At 29.0% G+C, this 22,486-nt stretch overlaps 2 protein-coding genes across 7 annotated transcripts; both read right to left on the reverse strand.

The window, feature by feature from the left end:
- Positions 1–1,070: 1,070 nt before the first annotated feature.
- On the reverse strand, positions 1,071–13,316 carry LOC145183885 (heterogeneous nuclear ribonucleoprotein L-like). Of its 6 annotated transcripts, none has more exons than XM_090093025.1 (16): positions 11,274–13,316; positions 9,388–9,499; positions 9,197–9,245; positions 8,477–8,515; positions 8,260–8,327; positions 7,525–7,798; positions 7,266–7,326; positions 5,306–5,419; positions 4,917–5,021; positions 4,365–4,430; positions 4,066–4,230; positions 3,701–3,804; positions 3,163–3,284; positions 2,810–3,075; positions 2,582–2,689; positions 1,071–2,489 (listed from the first exon to the last, which is right to left on the reverse strand). In XM_090093025.1, the coding sequence occupies exons 1-16, from the start codon at positions 11,587–11,589 to the stop codon at positions 2,407–2,409; spliced, it is 2,052 nt and encodes a 683-aa protein (XP_089949151.1). In that variant the 5' UTR covers positions 11,590–13,316; the 3' UTR covers positions 1,071–2,406. The 6 variants fall into 6 exon arrangements, with proteins under 6 accessions (XP_089949151.1, XP_089949150.1, XP_089949153.1 ...); XM_090093024.1 differs by having other exon boundaries at positions 7,254–7,326; XM_090093027.1 differs by lacking the exon at positions 11,274–13,316 and adding an exon at positions 9,607–10,232 and having other exon boundaries at positions 4,917–4,952; positions 5,369–5,419.
- Positions 13,317–18,165: 4,849 nt separating this feature from the next.
- On the reverse strand, positions 18,166–21,770 carry LOC145184012 (uncharacterized). Its single transcript, XM_080059551.2, has 3 exons — positions 20,759–21,770; positions 19,613–20,358; positions 18,166–19,402 (listed from the first exon to the last, which is right to left on the reverse strand). Exons 1-3 carry the CDS (start codon positions 21,631–21,633, stop codon positions 18,228–18,230), a joined length of 2,796 nt encoding a protein of 931 aa, XP_079915677.2. The 5' UTR covers positions 21,634–21,770; the 3' UTR covers positions 18,166–18,227.
- Between the last annotated feature and the right edge of the window lie 716 nt (positions 21,771–22,486).

Consider the following 22,486-nt stretch of genomic DNA (forward strand, 5'->3'; position numbering starts at 1 on the left):
CATAATAACCCATTTGTTTTTTTAAAATAAAATTTAGTTTATATATAGCTGGTAAATCATATTATGTTAATATTAAATACTTAGTTATTCTTGTGGTTTGTCATAAATTGGCTTTGCTAAATTCTTTAAAACTGTGACAAATTTTTTTTTTATTGCATTTATATTCATTTTATGTATAAGTTATTTTTATCCTTAACTGTATATATTTCTATTTTCAAACATAAAAATAGAAAATTCTTTAATATTTATAAACTGGATGTCTATAGCAATATAGTAGATGAAGTACCGTGGTGTGACCTAACAAAGTCCTATGCTTTAAGAAAGTTCTAATTAAAGAAATGACAAATTTCGTATACATAAAATAAACATTTAGAGAAAAAAAATTTAGTTATTTTATCTAACTAGATATCTAGTTAAAACAACAAAATTATTTTCCACAAATCTTTCTTTTATATATACGAAACTTGTCATTTCTTAAATTAGGACTTTCTTATAGCATAGGACTTCGTTAGGTCACACCACGGTAGTTTTCTGAACAAGAAACCATTGTGTTCTAGGTAGCAGCAATACTTGTTGACATTTTGTATCATTCATTATATCTCAAGTTATACATGTACTAAAGTAGTCAAGTAAATGATCTCAATTTCTTTTCATCATCAGCGTTATTTCTTAAGAATATCTACGTATATAAAATTATGTAGCTTAAAACTTGGTTCTATTGCTGTTATCTTTGATAAGTAAAAGAAAGTTGATGTGACTAGTTAGACGAGACCAAAAATTTTTAACGAATCCGACAGACTTTATAAAAATTTAATTTCTATTGTGTAAAACAAAAGATTTGCAACAATACGCTTGGTTCACAAAAAAAAAAAACGATAACGTTGCATGTCCATCTCTTATACGTCCATGTTATAACGCACTTAAAAGAGAAATTTAAAAAACACAATCGATGCAAATGATGCATAACACTAAGTTTCTATCAATGATGAGAGGAGATAGGAACAATAGCTTTATATTCTTCGGGAAAACGAGTGATCAATGGTAAATTAGAGCATAAAAAAGGCAATACATCGAAAACCAATTAGCTATTTATTCGCAAAACATGCAAAATACGTAACTTTCTACAACAGTAAAACTTCAATGAACAACGTATTTACAATATTTATATCGAAAAATGAGAAACTCTCATGAAAACGTTTCACTATGTGATCACGCCACGTGGATTATAATTAAAAAGCGGCTACATCTCCCTCTTTGTGACCCATAAAATAATTGATATTAATAACTAAGTTAATAAAATATCGTAGGATACAAATAAGCGACTTCGTAGAAAATAAAAACGAAAAAAAGTAACAAAGATTAACAAACAACAATACAAACGAATATCACCAACGTAGAACATAATGCAAAGTTTGAAAATCGTCTCAAAACAAAAACAAAAGCAAAATTCAATTTCCTGACGGCGTTGAAGTTTTTTAAAATTGTTGACATAATGGTAGAACTCTGAAGTCTTACAAATTGAAAAAAACTTAAAAACTGCCATAAAACTTTTAGACTTCATAAAATTTCCCGCGAATCCTTACATTTAAAAAGCTTTAAAAATTAAAAATACATCAAAGTCATGAAGAGAGAATAATATATGGCGCGCGTAAACACTCACAAAAAACTGTATGTAAATTTTCAATCGCGCATGTTTTACATGCACGTATAATTTTTCCTAACACATAATCGATTGGTGGTCACTCATAGTGATAGCAACACAACATTCTCTTCATTATTTCAAAGACGCCCGAATGAAACCATTCAAAGTATAAAACGTAGATTTCTTTACACCTGCAAATACTTGCTGATTTGGTTTTTCTCTAGAACTGGTCTGGGTTATTTGAAAATTTTCTCAGAACAAACAGAAACCATTAAATGTTATTATGCAATATATAATATATATTTATATACACAAACGTTTGTACCAAAAAAATAAAAGCTGTCAAGCTTATAAACACTTTACATATAAATTCTAACTTTTTTTTAACTTAAAAATGAAAATAATAAATATAAGATCTCTTTGAATGAATCAGATAAAATACTCAAAGAAATTTTAAGATACGTGTCAAAAAAAAGAAAAAAAAAATCAACCAAATGTAAACAATGGGTAACGCGTTACTGCAGGCATTATATAGGGTGCAAATCTTTGTCAGTGGGAGATAAAAATACGTTAAAATTCATGTAGGCTGCATACTTTTGCAGGCGGTGAAATAATTCTGAATGATTGGCTTGCATTGAGGGATAAATGATTGGTGATTAAGTCTGGACGAACAACTGAAGTAAAAAACTATTTACACTTTGAGGGTATCTTCTTGCATACACCATGTCGTTGTTAAAGTGGTAGATATTTGTCAATATTACTATTTAATTGTTAATTGCATTACTAGGAGAGAAGGCGAGTTTAAGTGTGAATGCAGCGCTGTTTTGTTCAATCGTATGAAATGGATCTGTAGTAAAAATTAATGAAATTTAGATTTTTAGAGTTAATTTAAAGTAATTTAAAAGGTTTTACAAGTGAAGAGAGAAATTTTAAACTTACCAGAAGTATTATCTCTGTGCATTGTGAAATGGTTTGCTAGTATAAGAGCTTCAACAGCAGCAGGTACAGAAGTAAACTCTAGAAGACCTGATGATGATTTCATGTTACCTGAAAATCAATATTTTCTTTTAACTACAGACAAACAAATTAATAAATATAGATTACAGGGTCCACATGAATTAAGATTTCTGTGAAATTAAAAAAGGCCTTTAAAATATTTTAACATACTTTTAGAAAATGTTGCTTGCTTAATTGGTATTTCACAGCCAAGCATCTGAAACACTTTTGTCAACTGATCTTCTGTGCAGTCAGGAGGGGCATTAAAGTAATGCAAGACCTTTGAAGGAGGATGAATACGTGAGAATATGTCTACTCCACCAGGAATGAACTTAAAGCGATTGTTTCGTGAGTCAGCGTAACTTACAGCAGAAGGAGAACCATCAAATAAAGGAGTAACCTGCGATGAGTCAGCAATGAATGGATGTTTTGAGAACCTTTAAGAAAACAAGTTAATCAGCAAGAACGGTTTCAAAAACTTGAAGAAAGAATTGGATTAATTTACATAAACAAAAACAGCTCACGATAGTTGGAACTTTTGACCAAACAATGTCAGATTATTAAGATTCCTAATAGAGATGTCAGTTGAGACTTTATCTGTGTATTGTATCATTGCAGAGCCAGGTTTGTTAACAAGTGTTTTAACCTAAAAGAAAACAAAATAATTTAAAAAATTTCAGGAAATGTAAAACACATCACAGATCACACTTATTGTTTTTCAGTAAGAAAAAAATTACAGATGAGAATATTATGTCAAATTTGTCAATTAATTTGGCAAAACACTTTTGTTTTTTTTTAAAAAAAAAAACAAACAAACAAACTGCATAGTGGTTTTCATAACAGGTTTAATGCAGCAGAATACTACAATTTACAAATATACTAACAATTTTATCAAAAAAAAAAAAAAAAAAAAAAAAAAAAAAAAAAAAAAAAAGGATTAAAAACAAATATTTTGAAAAGTTCAAGCAGCAATATGGTGTTCTTTTTTTCAATAAACATCTAAAAATTATTTCAAATAGTAAGAAATGATTTTAATTAACTGTGTATGATAAAAATATATACCTTAACAACATTTCCATAGAGACAAAACAAATTAAAAAGATGGTCACAATTCATTTTTTCATGGTTTACACCATACACCATTGCAACACAACCTTCTCCACCAGCTATCAAAAGAAATGAGGTATACAATGACTAAAACTTAGCATCAGAAAAGTGTATTGTGTTACTAAATTTGAACAGTATGATATTATAATTATAATATTATACTTTATAGCTATTACAACAAGTTGTATATATAAAAGCATAATTTTATATAACTATCATATATTTCATATAAGTATCTATAAAAGCATAATTTTTTATGCTAGAACTACAGAAACTCTTTATTGATATCAAAAACATTTTGGTAAAATAAAAAACGCTACCGAGGCTTAGGGCGCTGCCAATTGCAGAAAATTGTGATGGATGTGGTTCAGTCAAACTTGGTTGCTGATTCAAAAGAGTAGTACGGCTAATATTTGAATTCATACTTGAACCTGAATCATTATCTATTGAGGAGTCCATTCCAGATGAAAGAAGAGTACCAATACCTAAAAAGTAAAGTTAAAAACTCACTTAAAATATCCTCTACAAAATCCAGAATAAGAAAAATGTCAACTCTTAAACTGAATCAACATTAAATGACAATAAAAGTAACAAAAAAGTAAAAATATTATTTTAATACCTGGGGAAGAACCAGAATGTGAAACCTGAGGATTACTTTCATTGCTTAACAACTTTGTAATAATATCTGACAGAAAAATAAGAAAAAAACATGCTACTCTTTTTTAAAATAATTCAAGTGGAAAAGCAGAAAAGGAATTAATAAAAAACAGCAAATTTGAGATGTTAAGATGAAGATTGAGGACTTTCTGCATTGTGTTCATATAGTATAAAAATTTGTATAAAAGACTTTTTTATACAAATTATCAATAACAAAAAAATCAATAAAGTGAAGAACATCTTGTTAAAATCAACATAACTTTGCTTACATCAAAAGAAAAGTTTGAGATTTATAAATTGAGTTTGTGTTATTTGACAAACTCTTTATAAGAATCTCAAACTTTTAAGAAAAAAAATCAAGCCCATGTGAAAAGCATTTCTCAAATACTAACTCCCTCACATTGTGTATTAACATTTTGTACAAATAAAAATTAGTAACAACTTAATTTTAATTGTGCATTTTAAAATTGTGTAACATTTAAAATAATTATACAAGATTTATGAAATATCTTACTTTGCATTTGTGGAAAACTTGCTGCGCTAGCAAGTAGAGCAGCAATAACATCAGCACTCAACTTTCCATTTTCAATATTTGATGCTTTAGAATTGCTAAATATATCTAAATAGAAAATATATATAACTTAGAAAAATTAAAATAAACTACTGGTCAAAGAGCAGAAATACTGGATACTCTGCCTTAAGCAATTATGTTATAAGCAACATGCAAGACTTTTTTAGATCTGTAAATGCTTAGCAAACTTTGAATTAAACTTTTTGTTTTAGAAAATCAATTGAGGTATCAATATTTTTAGCCAACAAAAACAACATCTTGAGACAGAAACCCAGAAACTTATATACAGTTCTTGTTTGTCTATATACAAAACAAAAGCTAAGTAGATGAACCTGATAAAGACTGCATTGATTTTCCTACACTAGTCTGAGAAAATGCTGAAGCCATTGCTGCTTGAGCAAACATGGGGCTAGTATCCGAATTATTAATTAATGATAACAATGAACCTAAAAAAGGAAAAAGCATTAAACAGTTTTCAACCATTACTGTAAATAAAACAATAAATATTCATTATTATTTGATACAATTACATCAATACCTGTTATGCTAAAACATTTATGTAAAAAAATATAGATTAATTTGCATGATGTTTGCAATGTATGAGAAAAAATTTTTAACAATATGCTTTTGAATATGATTGAAATGTTTTTTGAAGGAAATTTTTATTGCAACAATGAAAAAAGAACTTTGCTTAAAAAGCTTATTACAGGTTGCATGAGATGTTTCTAGATGTTACTTTTTTTTAAATAGTATCTGGAAACAGTAGAAGAAACAGCATTTTTATGCCACTCTTTTAAAGAAACATGAATATGTCATCCAGTGAATAAATTATTCCTTTAGGAGAGCTGATTGACAACTGAAACTGAAATGTGGCAAAATATAAAATGAATTTGCTCCTTCATTTCCAACCATTAATAATGAGATGAGAGGATTTGACATTGCGATGAATTTAAATTCTAACACAAACTTGATAATCCATACACTAGATGTCCAAAAACTGCAGCAACAAATAGTAAATTGAGCAAATACAATAAATTTGTTAACATCTTAGCATGATTAGATGTGAAAGTAAAACTACCAAAGGTTTCAAGTGCACCTAATTTTACATGAATAACTAATAACTACATATAGAAAAGTTGCTTCAAAATGTACTGTTGCATATAATAACAATTAAACAAAAAACTGAATTTTTGGCTCATTAGAAAAAGAAAAACCAAATTTACATGTGATTTTGTAACCACAGAGATGAGATATACACAATTATAATTTTAAAAAGGAATGTTTACGATAGAATGAAGTTGGATGTTCAGCTCAGAAGATAAAAAAATGAACAACCAATAGAAAAGGTTACAGCAACTGTTTTTTTTGGGTTTCAAAAGGAATTTTTCTGATTGAATATTTTGAGAAAGTTAAAACAACCAGCTCGGAAAATTCAAAACTATCTGTACGCAGCAATTTATAAAAGAAAAGTTTACAAAAGTATTAACTTTTTATTAAAATAATGCAAAAATCACTAAAACTATTTTTGTCAGATAAAGAACCTAAGGATAGAGGAACCTAAGGTAGCCATGAATCAGTAATTTGCAGATTTTTTGGAATCGCACTACTGAGATGGAGTAGAATGACAGAAGAAGCAGTTGGACAGTACATTGAATTTTTAGGAGAATATATTAAAACAAAATAAAAAAATCAAATTTGCTTATAAACTATACATGCAACTTGTACACTATCATAAGTAAAAATGAATTTAAAACTTTCTCCATTTACCATTAAATTACTATTATGATAATTTAATGATGAATAGTGTTCCAGTCTACTTTCGTTTTCTTTCTCAGAAAAACTTCCTTAAAAGTTAAACTTTTTAAATCATTGTAACAGAAACTTCATCTATTTTTAGTTTAAATACCATAAAAATTACAAAAATTATATTTATAATTAAGTTTAGAAATAAACTTTAGACATTTGCAGTTTCTCAATTATTTAACACTCGTCTTTCATCACTTTTGTTGTTTTGTTTAAATTTTCTCTTTTGTTTATCTAATCTTTTTAGTTTTTTCTTATAAGAATATCAAATCTGTTCTTGCTTCAGAAACTTTTAATTTAAACTACTATATTTAACAAAATATACAGACATGCAAAAAAAGCCTCTTCAACATAACTTTAATGTAACTCAGGGTTCAAAAAAGTTTTTATTTGTAGCAATAATTATAATTATAAAAATTGCAGTTGCAACTTTTATTTGCATACAAATAAATTTGAACACTGGAGCAAAAAACAAACCTCCTCTCTTACGTTTTTCTATTTCAATATCATATGTTTCTGTAGTGTTCGCATGCACATTTAACCTGCCTGTCTAAACAAGAATATAGTAAAGGCTTTTAACTCCTAAAATTTTTATAAGATTTAGTATGAATTATAAATTTGAGCTAAATAAAAAACATAAAAAAAAAGAATGAAATCTGATGCAACATATAATAAATAAACAACATTAATTTTTTAACTTTAAATAATTTTTTCATAAAATATATCATAAATATCCAAACAAATTTACCTTTGAAAAGTCGATTTTTAGTGTACAACAACCAGCAAAAATGTCACAACCATTTAATGCCTGCTGTATTCTTTGTGCATCATCAACAGATAAAAATTCAACAAGAGCTTGCAAACCGTTCTTGTGAAAAATAACAATTCGCTGAACTTCTGCATGTTGCAAACAAATTTTTTTAACTGTTTCCACATTTACAGGATGAATAGCATTAATAATTGTAAACAACAAAATGTTTGTTGGTGCTTGCCCAACAGATGCATTGGAATTACTAAAGTCCCTAAATAAAAAATCATTTTTAATGATATATCATATTGCATTGAGGCAATCTGTGCCATTAAAACTTAAAATGTTAGGTTCAAATGCATGGAATTAATACTCATGTTTTGAATAATTTTACATCTCATTATATACCAAGAATTGACTAAATCAATTTTGGCCATTTTTTGTTATTTAACTTGAAAATGCAATCATCATAGAATTAAGTTTTATTCTTCAAGTACATTATTATTTAATCTGGCAAAGAGTTTATAAATTAAAAATATTTTTTTTAGAGCTTGGCTAATAATGCAGGACAAAGTTAATCAAAGCACAGGTATCAATAAATGCATTAAAAATTAACATTATAAGTTTGTTGCAGAATATCGTAAACCACAATAGTAAATCAATAAAAAGAAACTCATTATATATTAAAATTGAATATTTTTAAAAGAACAAATATTATTTTTGAAAAAAACTTGCCTATTTATTTCAGTACTTTTGGAATAATTAACATACATTTGGCGACCAAGAATAAGCACAGGTTGGATCTTAGTAAAAAAATAAGCACAGGTTTGATCTTAGTAAAAAAATAAAAATAAGCACAGGTTGGATCTTAGCAAAAAAGTAACTAGTTAAAAAATGATGATGTTAAAAATATTTGGAAATCTAAGAAAGAAATTTGAGGGAAACAACATACTTGAGCATAGGTAACACAAGCTATAGCTGATTCTAATTCCTAAAATAGTAAAAAAATAAATAAAAAAAGGATGTATTTTTTAAAACTTGTTCAATTCAAGAATAATTCAACTACATAAATAAATTTTAAGACACAAAAAGCAAAGAGGCAAAAAAGCATACAAAAAAAACAAAAAAAACTTTACTATAAAATAGTCATATTTAACACTTTAGTTTTTAAATGTTTTTTCATATTTCTTTGAGTTTATTATTTAGATCTCTCTCTCTCTCATATATATATATATATATATATATATATATATAACATACTAAGAGCTGTAAATATCAATCTGTAACTTGATGAGGATGACTAGCAAAAATATTTTACTTAGATGGTGGAACAAATTATTCTAGCAAATCTCTTGAAAGTATAGAAACAAAAAGTTATAAGTTAAAAGTTAATACAATTTTAGCAATAAAATAAATTTGTTTAATAATAGTAAAATGAAACTAAAAATTTAGATGGCTAGAATATTGTTGTTAACAACTGTTTTGTTATTAACAACCATGTGTTTGTATATATAAGCTTAATAAAGTTAAACATTTAAAAGTATTTTACCAATATTATGATAAAATATGATAAAATATGATAAATTATTATAATTAATAATAATTTATCATATTTAAATAAAGATCTAATTTTAAATGAATGATCTTACTTGAATGAAAAATTAAACCTTACCTCGTATTCAACAAGAGCTTGACGTAACTTAGGCATTAATGTTAGTGCTCTTAAAAAAAAACCCAAAATAAATCTTTTTAACTTTAGATAAATAAAAGAAAAATTTAACTTAACTATTAACACAATACTTAAATTAAATTTAATGAAAATACTTCATAAAGTTATCAAAAACATTTACAAATTATAAATACCTGATACTTCCAAATGGCCGCATGATTTGCACCAAATCTGTTTCTTTGCAACCATCAGCAACCGCACGGCAGTGCACCACCTTAGAAGGTGGCATATTGTGGTTGTCAAAAGCTAAAAAAATATTTTATAACTGAAGTAGTTTGTTTCAACTTATTTTATTATTAGCGCAATCATGAAACTGATTTGATGGAAATGGTTGGAGAGCTTTTCAGCAATACCTGTATCCCCTTTAGCTTTCATCACTGGGACAGTATATGGAGTCCACACTCGCCATTTATACAATTCTTCCATTTTCAACTTTCTTTGATAAGCAACACCCTTTGTGGAATTACTATTAATACCACTATTCTCTCCAAACGTTTGTGGCAGTTGCGAGCGAAGTAAAGGGTTAGTTGCAAGTTGAAAAACTTGTGAGAAAATTTCCAAAGCTTGTGGCGCACCTAGATGCGCCAAAGAACTCTGTAATTGATGTGATATATTTTGCTCTGTATTATGAAAATTAAGGTTTGCCTCTCCTTTTGAAACCAGAGTATCACTTGAAGAAAGCAACACAGAGGTGTTCTTGTCAGTCAGCTCCTCTGGCACGCTCACAGATTCAACAGGAGCAGTCATTACATTGTTTATCAAACTATTTGCTTGTAAGATTTTTTTTAAATCTAACACTTAAAATTAACAGTGTTTATTCAAAATTTATATATAAATAAACCAAAATGGCAACCACTGAGTCAGAAGAGTTAAGTTCTTAGTAAAAAATCTCTTCAAAATGCAACAAAGAAAATATCCAAATGCACAATTAAAAAAGTTATTTTCAAGGTTCACTACCAAAAACCTATGAGAGATCAATGCATGGAGAGTGGGTGATGGACCAACTTATACTAATAGCAGGCCAACTGATTTATCATACACAATACACATCTCTCAGTAACTTGCAAAATTCAAATTCTCAACACATTGCTCTGTATAATTTTTCAAAGTATTGGGCATAATATTGGGCATTAAAATTTCAAATATTTATTTTCAACACTTTATTAAATTGACTTACTTAAGCTATGTGAACTTATATACTGTTTCAGTGTAATGATTATATTAAATCATGTCAATCATTGTGCTTAAATAGCTAGCAATATTCATAACATAAATGCATTAAATTTAAAAATAAAAAACAAATAAACATACAATATTTAAATAAATATATAAACAATAAACATATACATACATACATACATGCATACATACATACATATATATACACATATATACATATACATATGCACAGATATTAAATAATCATGTTTATCTATATGTATAGATAGATTAAAGCATGTATAGCTATTTGCTTCTGGTCAAGTATTATTTCATTCATCATTAATTCAAGACATATGGACAAACCATTTGATAGAATTGAGATATTTTGCTGTTAATATTAATACTATGAATACCAGCACATAGTGGCCATGTGTTATTTCTGGGCAAAAGAATCAGTTTAAATATTTAATAAAAATTGATTAAAATAAAAAAATTTACCAATTAGAAATTAATTTTTTTAAACTTATATACATTTAGCTTAAAAATATTTTAAAAATTCTAGTTAATAAATACATAGGGCTTATTTTGGCACAAACTTTTGGAGTTTTAACTATAAATTAAAGTATATTATAATATAGAATACGGTAGCAATAAGTAGCAAATTTTCGTTATGAAATATCAATATAGTTTCTGAGCTGTACATTAACCATTATTAAATAACTCGCGACAACTATATATATTTATTTTAAAACTAGACCGCAAATCGCCTAAACACTATTAAAAAAAAAAAAACATTTTTGAAAAAGAATCATACGAAACGACATATTCAACTAAAAAGAGGCTATCTTTAGAATTCTACCTTGTCGTGAATTGATTTCGTTATTGTTAGATCCAAGATGCTTCATTGTGGAAAGTTCGTAAAACGCATTCTTTTGTGTTGCGACTCCATTGCGATGTTTAAGAGGAGTTATTGAGCGTTGATCATGCATGGTGTGATTTCCCACCGATCCTACTGAGACTGTGTTGCCAGACGATTCTGTTGAGCGGAGAGAATACTCAAACGCCGGGCGATAAGAAAAATAGTTATGCGATCTTCGAAAAGATATAACGTTTTCCATGTTCGAATGATTAAAAATATTTTGATTAGAAAAGGAGGAAAACACGTCGTTTATCATGTTTTTAGCATAATAACCACTAAAAATAAAGCTTTTGCCACTTCGGTGCTGACAAAAATGAGTCTGGAGATTAGCAATTGTACTAAATAGCTACTAGAAATAGAGCCACGTTCTCATATTTTAAAATGCTGATGGTTTATTCAGATTTCCTATGTATTGATAATATTGATAGATTAAAGGAGTTTAGCAAGTAAAAAAAAACTCAAATATACAAACTTTAAGAAAAATTTGTTCTCGTCGTGCCGCGTGACTAATGTTAATATGCTATTAAATTTTCCCGCCAGAGATGTATTAATTTTCAGTGTGTTCGTCAGGTGCGTTTCGATTACTTTTTTATGTACTTCATGTCATTTGGTTATAAAATTGAGAAAAATGCAAAGCACACAATTAAAAAAATAGTAAAGCTTTTATTCATTGGTTTAAAGTTTTTTAAATTCTCACGACCATTGAAATATTTTTGAAAAATCGAGTCAAAGGTTACCTTATTAAAGTAACAAAATGCTTTAGGCTGTAATTTAGCTGAAAGGCTTTGTTGATCTTTGACATCATACTATCTTATTATGTCAAGCATGTCTCTTTTATAATAGCCGTTTTTTATTCAACGGTTTGATATTTAAAAACGATTGTAATTTATAAATAAACAAATGCGTACAGTTTTTAAGTTATATTTTAACTTTTAAAGAACTATTTTTTGAGTAAGAATTAAATTATAAAAATCTTAATTTAGCTATAAATTTTCTCTTTAATCACAAAAAAGTAAAATGAGGTTTGTCCGAAACAAAGTTATAAAAACATAAGTAAGGCCCGAATTAAAATAGTTTTATTTTGCTGCCGTTAGCCTTTCGGATGCATGTGTCTCTAAAAGTTTTCTTTGAAGAAAAACATTAAACGGTCGTTAAATCACTCCCTGTGAACGCGTTAAAGTATTTAAGAAATAAAATCATTTGATTGGTCAGATATGTAGCTGAAAATTCAAATTAAAGCGTTAATTTCTGGCGCTTTCTTATAAAACTTTTGACTCGAGTTCCATGTAACATTAAAACTTATTATTTCGATCTTAAATTTCATGACTTAAACTATAACTGATATATTGTGCGGTAATCATCAATACGAATAGAAACACTACTAAATTGATCAAATAATCTAAAAAACTGCCTACCCATTTCACTCGACTTCAAACAAATATCCACAGCGAACCGGTTACAGAAAAAAAAAAAATTAGAAGACGCGTTTTTTAACACTACATTTTATTCTTTTTAATTTATATTAACTTTTTAATTTACATTTACATACTTGAGCAGATAATTTATAAAAAAAATTATAAAGATTTTGGGTTTTGTATTCATATTTTATATATTTGCATGAAAATTTTTTTTTTATATGTTATTCGACAACAATAATTTTTTTAATTCTTTGAATCTATAAGAAGTTTTTTTGGCAGATTTAGGTAGTCTTGCCGTTAGTTTCTCATACTACAAATGGAAAAACGGTGAGCAAACTTATCTCTTTCTCTGCATTGTTTCCAACATACAACGATACGTACCACCTCGTTCGAACTAAAAACTTTTGAAATTCGAAGTACCGCTTAAGAAATCTATTGAAACAAAAAGCACGTTATAAAAATATTTGAAACAAAAGCTTTATAAAAAAGCCAATTAAATTGTCACGGTGGAATAAAATTAATATTTTTTTTTTAGATAAAGATGAAAATGTGAACAAGGAAAAAAAAAAAAGGGTTTGAAAAAATGGAAACATGACTCCCCAGCAAGCAAAAAACGTTGAAACAAGGTTGAAATAACGTTAATCAACATCGATCAGCGTTATTTCAACGTTGTGTTCAACGTTGTGTGCTTGCTGGATCAGTGGCGTATCTAGGGTAGGGCAGGCAGGGCACGTGCCATGGGCGCCAGCCTGAAAGGGGCGCAAAAGAGGCTTGGTTGCGATACAATAAGCGAGAATTGTATAAAATAAATTAAGAAATAATGTATCATATAAAATAAATATATTATATAAAATAAAGTTTGTGTCATCATTTATTAAAAAATTGTAATTAAGCACTTTATGTGGGGGAAGAGGGGCGCGAGATCGGTGTTTGCCCCAGGCGCTATTTACCCTAGGTACGCCACTGTGCTGGATCCATACAATCATTAATTTTTTTCCTGAAAATATATTAGCCTGAAACTTTCGATTTCTTTTTTTCGTAGTTAAAAACCTCTTTAGTTATTTCACTATATGGGAAACATCTTTTAAGATCACAAAGAACTCATTATTTTGGTAATTTTTTTATTAACATATGCATCCTCCGTTTACCAAAACATCTGCAAATATAGTTATATGTGTGTGTGTGTGTGTGTGTGTGTGTGTGTGTGTGTGTGTGTGTGTGTGTGTGTGTGTGTGTGTGTGTGTGTGTGTGTGTGTGTGTGTGTGTGTGTGTGTGTGTATGAACAAGGAAAAAAAACTTAAAGAAAATAGTCTATAATATTCTCTATAATAACTGGATAGGGCATCTTTAATATCAAAATTGACGCCAAAATCGCCATATTGGAAAGCCCCAGAACGCTGAAATCTGATATGTGCGATAAAGCGATAAAGCGATAAGCCAAAAAACAGAACTTAGAGCTTACGTTATTAAAATTTTTGGGGCTTTCCAATATGGCGATTTTGGCGTCAAAAAATGAGAAGTTTTGCTCGGAATTGCGCTGTCCAGTTATTATAGAGATCAGTGAAATTATCCAAATACAGAGTTATTTGAATTTATGACTTTTGGATTTTAGATAAACATTTGAATATATATATATATATATATATATATATATATATATATATATATATATATATATATATATATATATATATATATATATATATATATATATATATATATATATCTTATAAAATATATATATTTATTATATAAAAAAATATATATATTTTTTTAATAAAAATATATAGATCATTTCCATTGTTTTTTTAGTAATAAACCCAGTCAACAATTGGTTTGTTCAACTAGTTTTGCTCAATTGGTCTAATTTCAAATATTAACTTTTTTTTGTGCCAATTTAAACGCTGTTGGGTAAGCACGAACTTTTTTTTAGATAACTTTGCCAAAAGTATGTCAGCTAAGTTGCTGAAGATCGAATTTAAACCATTATGTATACCAAGTTGTCAGTTGAAAGAAGCTAAATTTTACAAAATAGGATGCAAATCTTTATGTGGATTAAGAAATGTTTGCGCTCGTTAAGAAAATTTATTGCCGCACTCAAAGCTTCTTGAATAAGAGTAATATGCATTACCTTGGAAGGTTTGACGCAGTTTTAGTAGGTTGAACAAAAAATGTAATAAATTTTTTAAAATTCTAAATCGAACTTTATTATGCATTCGAATCCTTTTTTGTGTTTAGTATTGTTTTTTTATATGGTTCCTTTTTTTTTTTTTTTTTTAATTGCAAAAGATATAAAAATCGAATCCAAGTTCATCATTAAAAAACTTTAACATTCGATTCCAAATTCACCAATAGAACGCACGTTTTTATTTACGATAAATAAAGAGTTTAAAAGGCTTTTAAGAAAAAGTTCTCTCTCTAGTGGAGGCGACTAAAAACAAGTTGATATGAAAGACTTTGAGCGTTCTAGGCCAAAAGAGTTACTCCTTCATAATTTTTTTTTAGCATCAACTAATAGTGATATAAAACAGCGGAGAGCTTAAATTCTAAAAATAATATATAAAAACAGACTTTTGTAGGGTAAGTCACGTTACTCTAGGTTTTCTGAATCGGCAAATCTAAACAGTAATTCAAAATACCATTTCTTGACTGTGTCAAAAAAATATTCACATTGTAATAAGAAAAATATTCAATAGGACAAATTGCAAAAAAAAAAAAAAAATTTCCATTTCAACGGTATGGAATATAAAAAAGAAGGAAGAGACTGGAAGTGTGGTCAATTGGAAATGATCAGGACGTTAATGAATTATTTATTATTGCTACTGAAGACTGAGAAATGTTGCCACTAGTAAAAGAAATAGGCTATTAACTGCCCCAGAAAATACAAATGGTGTGAATAGTTCCAGAGAAGATCAAATATCTGTGACTACAGTGAAGAGGCAATTGATGGAAACAGTGGTTGGTGGTAGAGTAGCCGCAAGAAAACCGCTTCTTCGACCCAAAAATTAAAAAAGACTTCAGTGGGCAAAACAACATGAAAAGTGTCAGTGGTGTTGGGTTGTTTTGGTAGTAATAAAACTGGTAATTTTGTTAAAAAAGACGAAATGATGGCGAAAGAAGTGTATTTTGGTGTTTTAAAAAATTATGCCTTTCCTTTCAGGAAGTCGATATTGGAGAAATTTTATGAAGTGAATTCGACAGAAATGTCAAAAGATTAATGCCCAAGAGTTAAAAAATGTGGCAAAAATTTTAAAGTGAGTAACATAAAATAGGCTTTCGAAAATTGGAAAGTTTGTTAAGCAGAATGCCACGAATATGTAAAACGATCATTACCGCTAAAGGCTACATAGATATGAGCAAGTTACAAATTAAAATTAGTTTTTTTGATATGTAACTTTAGTTAATATTAATAGAGCATATATTTCAAGTGATTTTCTTTTTTAATTTATCCCTACATTTGTAAATAAAAGAAAACATTTAAATGTAGTGTCATTCGAATAATTGTGGACGGTAGTGTACATTTTAAAAATACCCCGGAATCTCCGATTGAGTTCTGCATAATATGTAAAATAGAGATACGAAGTTCTCAGCAGGAGAAACTATTATAACGCTCAGCAATGTTCAAGCTAATTCTCTTCAGTAATGTTCATTCTTTTTTTAAAATCATATTTAAGAATATTCGTTCAAATTTTTATTGGACAAAAATGTTTTTATATGAAGTACAATATCGATTGAAAATATCGATTGAAAATTAAATTTTTTGAAACGTACAGTTTGCCATACTCGAAGATAGTTAACATTTAGTTACACTTTTTTCAAATATTTTTGCAGTCTTTAGTGAATGGTTAAAGATTTGATAATAGAGATGTACATTGGCACCGAAACTGGTAATAATTTACAATGAACTTCTAAAACCATATTACTTTCAGGAGCCGAGTAGCTCAGAATACTCTTTACTGTCTTGCTTGGAATGGATGATCACACCACCTCTGTAACAGAGAAGTAAAAGATGTAAAAGTGATAATAAAATATTAAATGACTTTTTACAATGTAAACCTGAAGCAATTTATGAATCTTTGAGACGGGGGTTGATTTTTAAACGAAACTGGTTATGCATGGTTTTCTGTGGAAAGCTTCCTCACAGAAACAGCCTTTACACTTTTTATCAATATTTTATATATAAATATGTAAAGCCTTTTGTATGAATATAAGTATTGCCTTTCGTTTAAATATGTAAAGACAACTTAAGCATGTGAAGAATTCTCCATTTTTGAATACCCACTTAACAGCATTTAACATAAGTTTGGTTCGATAGGAACACGATTAATTGAATATTGAGCGGTTAGCAGAAGAATTCTTTTCAAAGTTTTCCAAAAAGTTAAATGAATCTAAAATTATTTGGTTACCAGTAAATAAAACTACTTAACTTTTGAAAATTCTTAAGTTGAAAATCCAAATGAATCATACATGAACGATGTAAAAACCATGAGTATTGTGTGACGATATAAAATCCATACACATTGTGTGGCGCTGTAAAAACCATGCGTATGGTTGAAAAAAACCATGTGTGTGGTTAAAAAAAATTTTTTTTTTTTTTGGAAAAAAAGTGATCAACTTGATAAACTAAATTTTTCACAGTGAAAATCCTGTAAAAGTATTCAATACGTTATGATGGCGTTATTTTTAAGGCGAAGAATTTTCAATTAAGCAACAAAAATACGAGGAATCAGCATTTCAGCGTTTTTCAAAGATAAAACTTCGATCAACAAAGTTTTATAGAAAAGTAACGTTTAGATGTAGCGCAAGAGATTGAAAAGTTACAATCATAAAAAAATCTTTAACGAGTGGTTTCAAAAAACATCGATAAAATCACTACTAACGTATAGTTCTAAAAACATCGATAATAATAATGATGATGATGATGATGATGATAATAATAATAATAATAATGATTATGATGATGATAGCTTTGATTATCTTTTAAAAAGTGTTTTAACTTTTTATAATTTTATAATCAGCAAAATTTGCTGAAGCTATTCAAGTAGCAAAATTCACCGAAAAGAATGATTCTATGATATCTAAAAACTAGCGCATTTTTTTGAATAACACCCGACTTGAAATGCAGGAATTTGGCGGACAATAAATAAAACACAACTAAGGGGAGTTTAAGATTAAAAACCAAACTTGGAGAAACCATTTTAAAAGGCTTTGGTAATTTTCTGAAATACATGGAGAATTGGAGACAACTCCCTCAGATTACTTGTTTTTGAAATATGTAGGAAAATTTCAGATCTATTGTTTTCACTTTCTGTGTCAATTTTAATTAATTTTAAATGTGAAAGAATCTTTTCTGAATCAGAGGCGTGAGAGGTATGCAATATTCAAACATATGATACGCACAAATTAGTCAAACATTTGATACGCATAAATTGCGGAACTTTTTAAAATCTTATTTGCAAGACGAGGATTTTAACAGCTAATACAAAGGTAATGCGTTTATGGCTGCCTGTATTTTTCCAGCTTCGTTCCTTAACTTTCTACTCTCCTCATTATGGCCCTGCATAAGATGCGCAATGCTTAACACAGTTAAAGCTCTTACGACCTCGGGATGATTGTCTGTACCATGAATATTTCTGAGTGCAGCTAACGATAGGTCCAGGATCTTTTTTCCATAAAGGGGAAGTCCCATAGAAGTGTAAGCATGGCCTAAATCCGTCAATGCACTTGCAAACTCTGCTCCGAATTGTTTACTTTTAGCTTCGTCAGATAAGTCAGGAGATACAGCTTGTAACATCATAAGAGATCTTTCAATGGTTTCTTTTGATTCTTTTTTCATATCGAGAGCACTGTAAGTAACTCCAAGTAATCCGAGAAGTCTACCATACTCAGAAGGTCTTTTATACTCGCCAAACCTTCGACGATCAGCTTCATAACGCTGCGCAGCTTTATCTAAAAGGATCTTTGCTTCATCATATTGTTGCAACGATTGGTGCAATTTAGCAATCTCGGTCATTGTTTTGGCAACATCCAAAGAGTTAGCGCCTTGGGAAGACTCTTGCAAATTTAAAACATGTTGAAGCATCTGTTTACTTGCCTCTAAATCTTCATTGATACTCGCAGAACAACTGGCTAATGAACTTAAAGATTCAATATAGGTTTTTCTACCGATAGTTTCCATATTCTGATTCTCAAGAATATATTTCAAATGGGTCATTAAAAATTTCCTAGAACATTTCCCTCCAGCATCTTGCTTAGATACTAAAATCTCTTCATTGATTGAAGATAAAGTACGGGTTAAGTGCCCTTGCAAATAACGTGCTAACTCTCGATCGCTTGGAACCCAAAACAATTCATCATTAGAATGCCTGTGATTCTTTTGAAACACCGAAGATACGTTAACTCCAAAATTGTATTTATCTAAAATAGATTGTGCCAAAGCAACATCAGCGTTAAATTCCCCAACAGAATTTCGAAACAGATGTAACGATGCTTGACGGCTGAAGGCGCTGAGTTTTTTATACCATGGTTGATTTCTATATAACAATTCACTTTCGCGAAGGTGCGCGGACTCCATGCGATGTACGGTTGACGAAAGAAAGTGTTGACGCGCAGCATTGTACACTATAGGATGCATTGAAACAGCTTTGATACCTGAGCAAAATAAATTCATTGAAATATACTACAAACACACAGTATTTTATGACGAAAATTATGTTGTATATGCTGCAATGATATTATATCTAATTACAGAACATAATGAAGTGATATTTATGGAAACATAACTAGAGCATATAATTTATATATTTGGAACATATCAACTACAAAGAATAAATATCATTTACCAGAGAATAGGTAACCTACCGCCTGGTTCTAGTGTTAACGTCATCAGAAGTGGGAAGGACCGAAACATATCCAAGCCGTCGTTTTTTTCCGGCAAATCTGGTAATGCACCATATATCAACTCATATATCATTTTGATTGTTTCAAAACCAGTTATTACAAAATCTTTAACTTTACGCATATACTCAGCCAAATTTTTATTAGACCATGCTTTGCCTTTGTCAATCAACTCATCTGGTGTGTTTTCTTGTTTGTCAAGCTCGGCTCTTTGTCTATTAAAAACATCAGCAAGACCATAGGACGCTTTGGACAACACTGGAAGTTTATAAAATGAATTTAAAAAGTGTCTGGTTAAAAGAGACTGAGGTACTGGTGTACTTGGTTTAAGAGAAGCAATCAAATCTATGCCATGATTAAGATAATTGTCATCGCGAAGTAACAGATTTAGAGTCATTGCAACAACAGTTTCTGTAACCACCAAGATTGTTCCAAGTTCGCTCTCGATAAACTGTGACATAAAACCATTTTTATCTTTTACTTCAACGACTTCCCGTTCAATTTCAGCGCACAACTCTGTAACTACGGCGTCGATATTTCGTATTTCTTTCAACGACAACTTTTCTTTTAACAAAATTCCAGCACATAAAGTTGCTAAAGGGTTCCTTCTAATTACAGCAATAAGACGCTCAAAACTCGAAGATATTTCTAATGTCACATCTAAACCAGCAGCTATCTTTAAAGCATGAAAACAATCAGCATTGGAAAGCCTAAAAACAACAGCCCAGTATTATTTATCAGCAAAACAACAAGGAGGTACCGTGGTGTGACCTAACAAAGTCCTATGCTTAAATAATCAAATAATAAATAATTAAAAAATAATTAGGACTTCCTTAAAGCATAGGACTTTGTAACTGTAATTAGGACTTTGTTAGGTCACACCACGGTAATAAATAACAGCAAAACTTCTTTGTTCTTTTTAGAAAAAACAGATAATTAAATCTAATGACCAGTAATAAAAAAAGGCGTAAAAAAAAAAAAAAAAAAAAAAAAAAATATGAAATCATTTTCGTCTCTATCGCTACTCATCCTAAAAATGCAACATAAAAAATAAAACCTGAAACAAATTGGACTTTTTTTTGTAAAAAATTTCAATTATAAAAAACACACCCTTTATCCATGTAAAACTTTTTGTCTTCAGAGATGTTCCATGCAGAACACTTCAATGCGTCATACACCAGCACTATTGTACCTTTGCTCCAATTATTTGCAAATTCTTTTCCTACAAACCATTTATCAATTACACTTACAACCGATTCAGGAGTGTTGGGTTGCAAGCTGTCGACGACAAAAACCCATCCAGCATGCTTCGTAAGGACCTCTTGGATACAACTAATTAAAGCATCGCATTGTTCACTAAAAGATGCTAACTTAAATGTATCTGGCAGTCCCAGCTCGTGCAATTTTTCATCTAACTCGCTCATTTTAATCTTAAGCATGGAAGCTAATGCTTTAAGAGAATTAAGAAAGGCTTCTTCATTGTCACCCTGTAAAAATGCTGATATATGAGATTTTGGAAGACTTAATTTCGGTCCTTCTTGTTTTTCAATAATAGATTTTACAAAATCGCGAACTAAAACAGTTTTTCCAGTGGCTGGAGGACCCAAAACCATGACAGTCTTGATATTTTCATCTCCAATTAAAAAAGTCTGTGATGAAACTTTTTCATGTAGCTGCTTTATTTCATTGGTCCGTTTTACAACTGGGTGATTAGGCAAGGGTGGCAACAGCTCAACATCGATTCTTGTCTTTCTATACGTTTTTAAACCGTAGTATGTCATCCATGACACGAAAAACGATGTTCCCAAAAACCAATATTTAAAATTTGGTCCATTCCAAGCCTCTTTAAATTTGTCTTTAAAGGTAACTCTGTTTGGAAATACGGTTTCATGCGTAGTATAGCAAGAAACAAGAGGACGAAGGATGGCACGCGGTTTATTGTAGAAAATCTTATTTATTTTGTTGCAACCAGCGCAACTTAACATCCTAAAAATTATTTTACTAAAGATATCTAAACTGAACTAAATGATATAAAAACTGACATAAAACGAATAAAAAAGGTTTTTAATTTGAATAAATTTTCTCAAGAAAGCAGAAATAGGTGAAAAACAAACAATCGACTGTAAAACCTGAATAAATTTACTTTTCTAATTACTTAAATTTCTTATTATCATACTTAAAAAAATTTCACATTTACAAATAATAAATGTTAAAAATAATTTATTTCAAATTAGAAAAAATGATGCAACTTTTTGCAAAACTAAAAAACGCGAGTTTGAAATTAAAAGTAACAGGTGGATTTTGTATTACAGAAGGAATGATGATGATGATGATGATGATGATGATGATGATGATGATGATGATGATGATGATGTAGAACTTAAGGCGGAAGTATAAAATGATTTGACATTTTAGGAAAATAAAAAAAATTCAACGAAAAAAAATTTGAAAAAAAGATCTTACTAATTTTAATCAGATAAAAGCCTCAAATTTTCTGCGCATGCGCAGAGAACAGTAATTAAGATTTCGAATTAAAAAGTTTTTATTTCTCTAGTTTATAGAAAGTAATAAAATAATAATAAAAATAAAACATAATATATACAAATATGTAACTTTAATAAGAGAAATTCTTTTAAATATTTATATACTCAAATATATTAATGACTAAAGCATATTTGAAAATTAAAAAACTTCAGTATTAAATACTTTCTTCGTTTTAAACTATATTTACTTACATCGCAAAAATGGTAGTAAAATATTCGTCTTCTAATAAGTTTCACAAATCTTGTAAGAAATTTCAATTTAATAAAAATAATTTTAATAAAAATACATTAATGA

The sequence above is a fragment of the Hydra viridissima genome, unplaced genomic scaffold (assembly GCF_058129835.1).
Source record: "Hydra viridissima isolate aposymbiotic clone 2 unplaced genomic scaffold, HvirCarnegie_v1 scaffold_7, whole genome shotgun sequence".
In the NCBI taxonomy this organism is placed as follows: Eukaryota; Metazoa; Cnidaria; class Hydrozoa; order Anthoathecata; family Hydridae; genus Hydra; species Hydra viridissima.

What these genes read in the sequence shown, in the direction of transcription:
- LOC145183885 (XM_080059361.2), bottom strand. Translation starts at nt 10,000, where the DNA reads ATGACTGCTCCTGTTGAATCTGTGAGCGTGCCAGAGGAGCTGACTGAC. An exon ending in GAAAGCTAAAGGGGATACAG is followed by an intron (nt 9,500 to 9,606) that starts GTATTGCTGAAA and finishes ATATTTTTTTAG; the next exon opens with CTTTTGACAACCACAATATG. An exon ending in AAGCTCTTGTTGAATACGAG is followed by an intron (nt 8,516 to 9,196) that starts GTAAGGTTTAAT and finishes TTACTATTTTAG; the next exon opens with GAATTAGAATCAGCTATAGC.
- LOC145184012 (XM_080059551.2), bottom strand. Translation starts at nt 21,633, where the DNA reads ATGTTAAGTTGCGCTGGTTGCAACAAAATAAATAAGATTTTCTACAAT. An exon ending in AAGTTTTACATGGATAAAGG is followed by an intron (nt 20,359 to 20,758) that starts GTGTGTTTTTTA and finishes TGTTGTTTTTAG; the next exon opens with GCTTTCCAATGCTGATTGTT. An exon ending in GTTAACACTAGAACCAGGCG is followed by an intron (nt 19,403 to 19,612) that starts GTAGGTTACCTA and finishes TATTTTGCTCAG; the next exon opens with GTATCAAAGCTGTTTCAATG.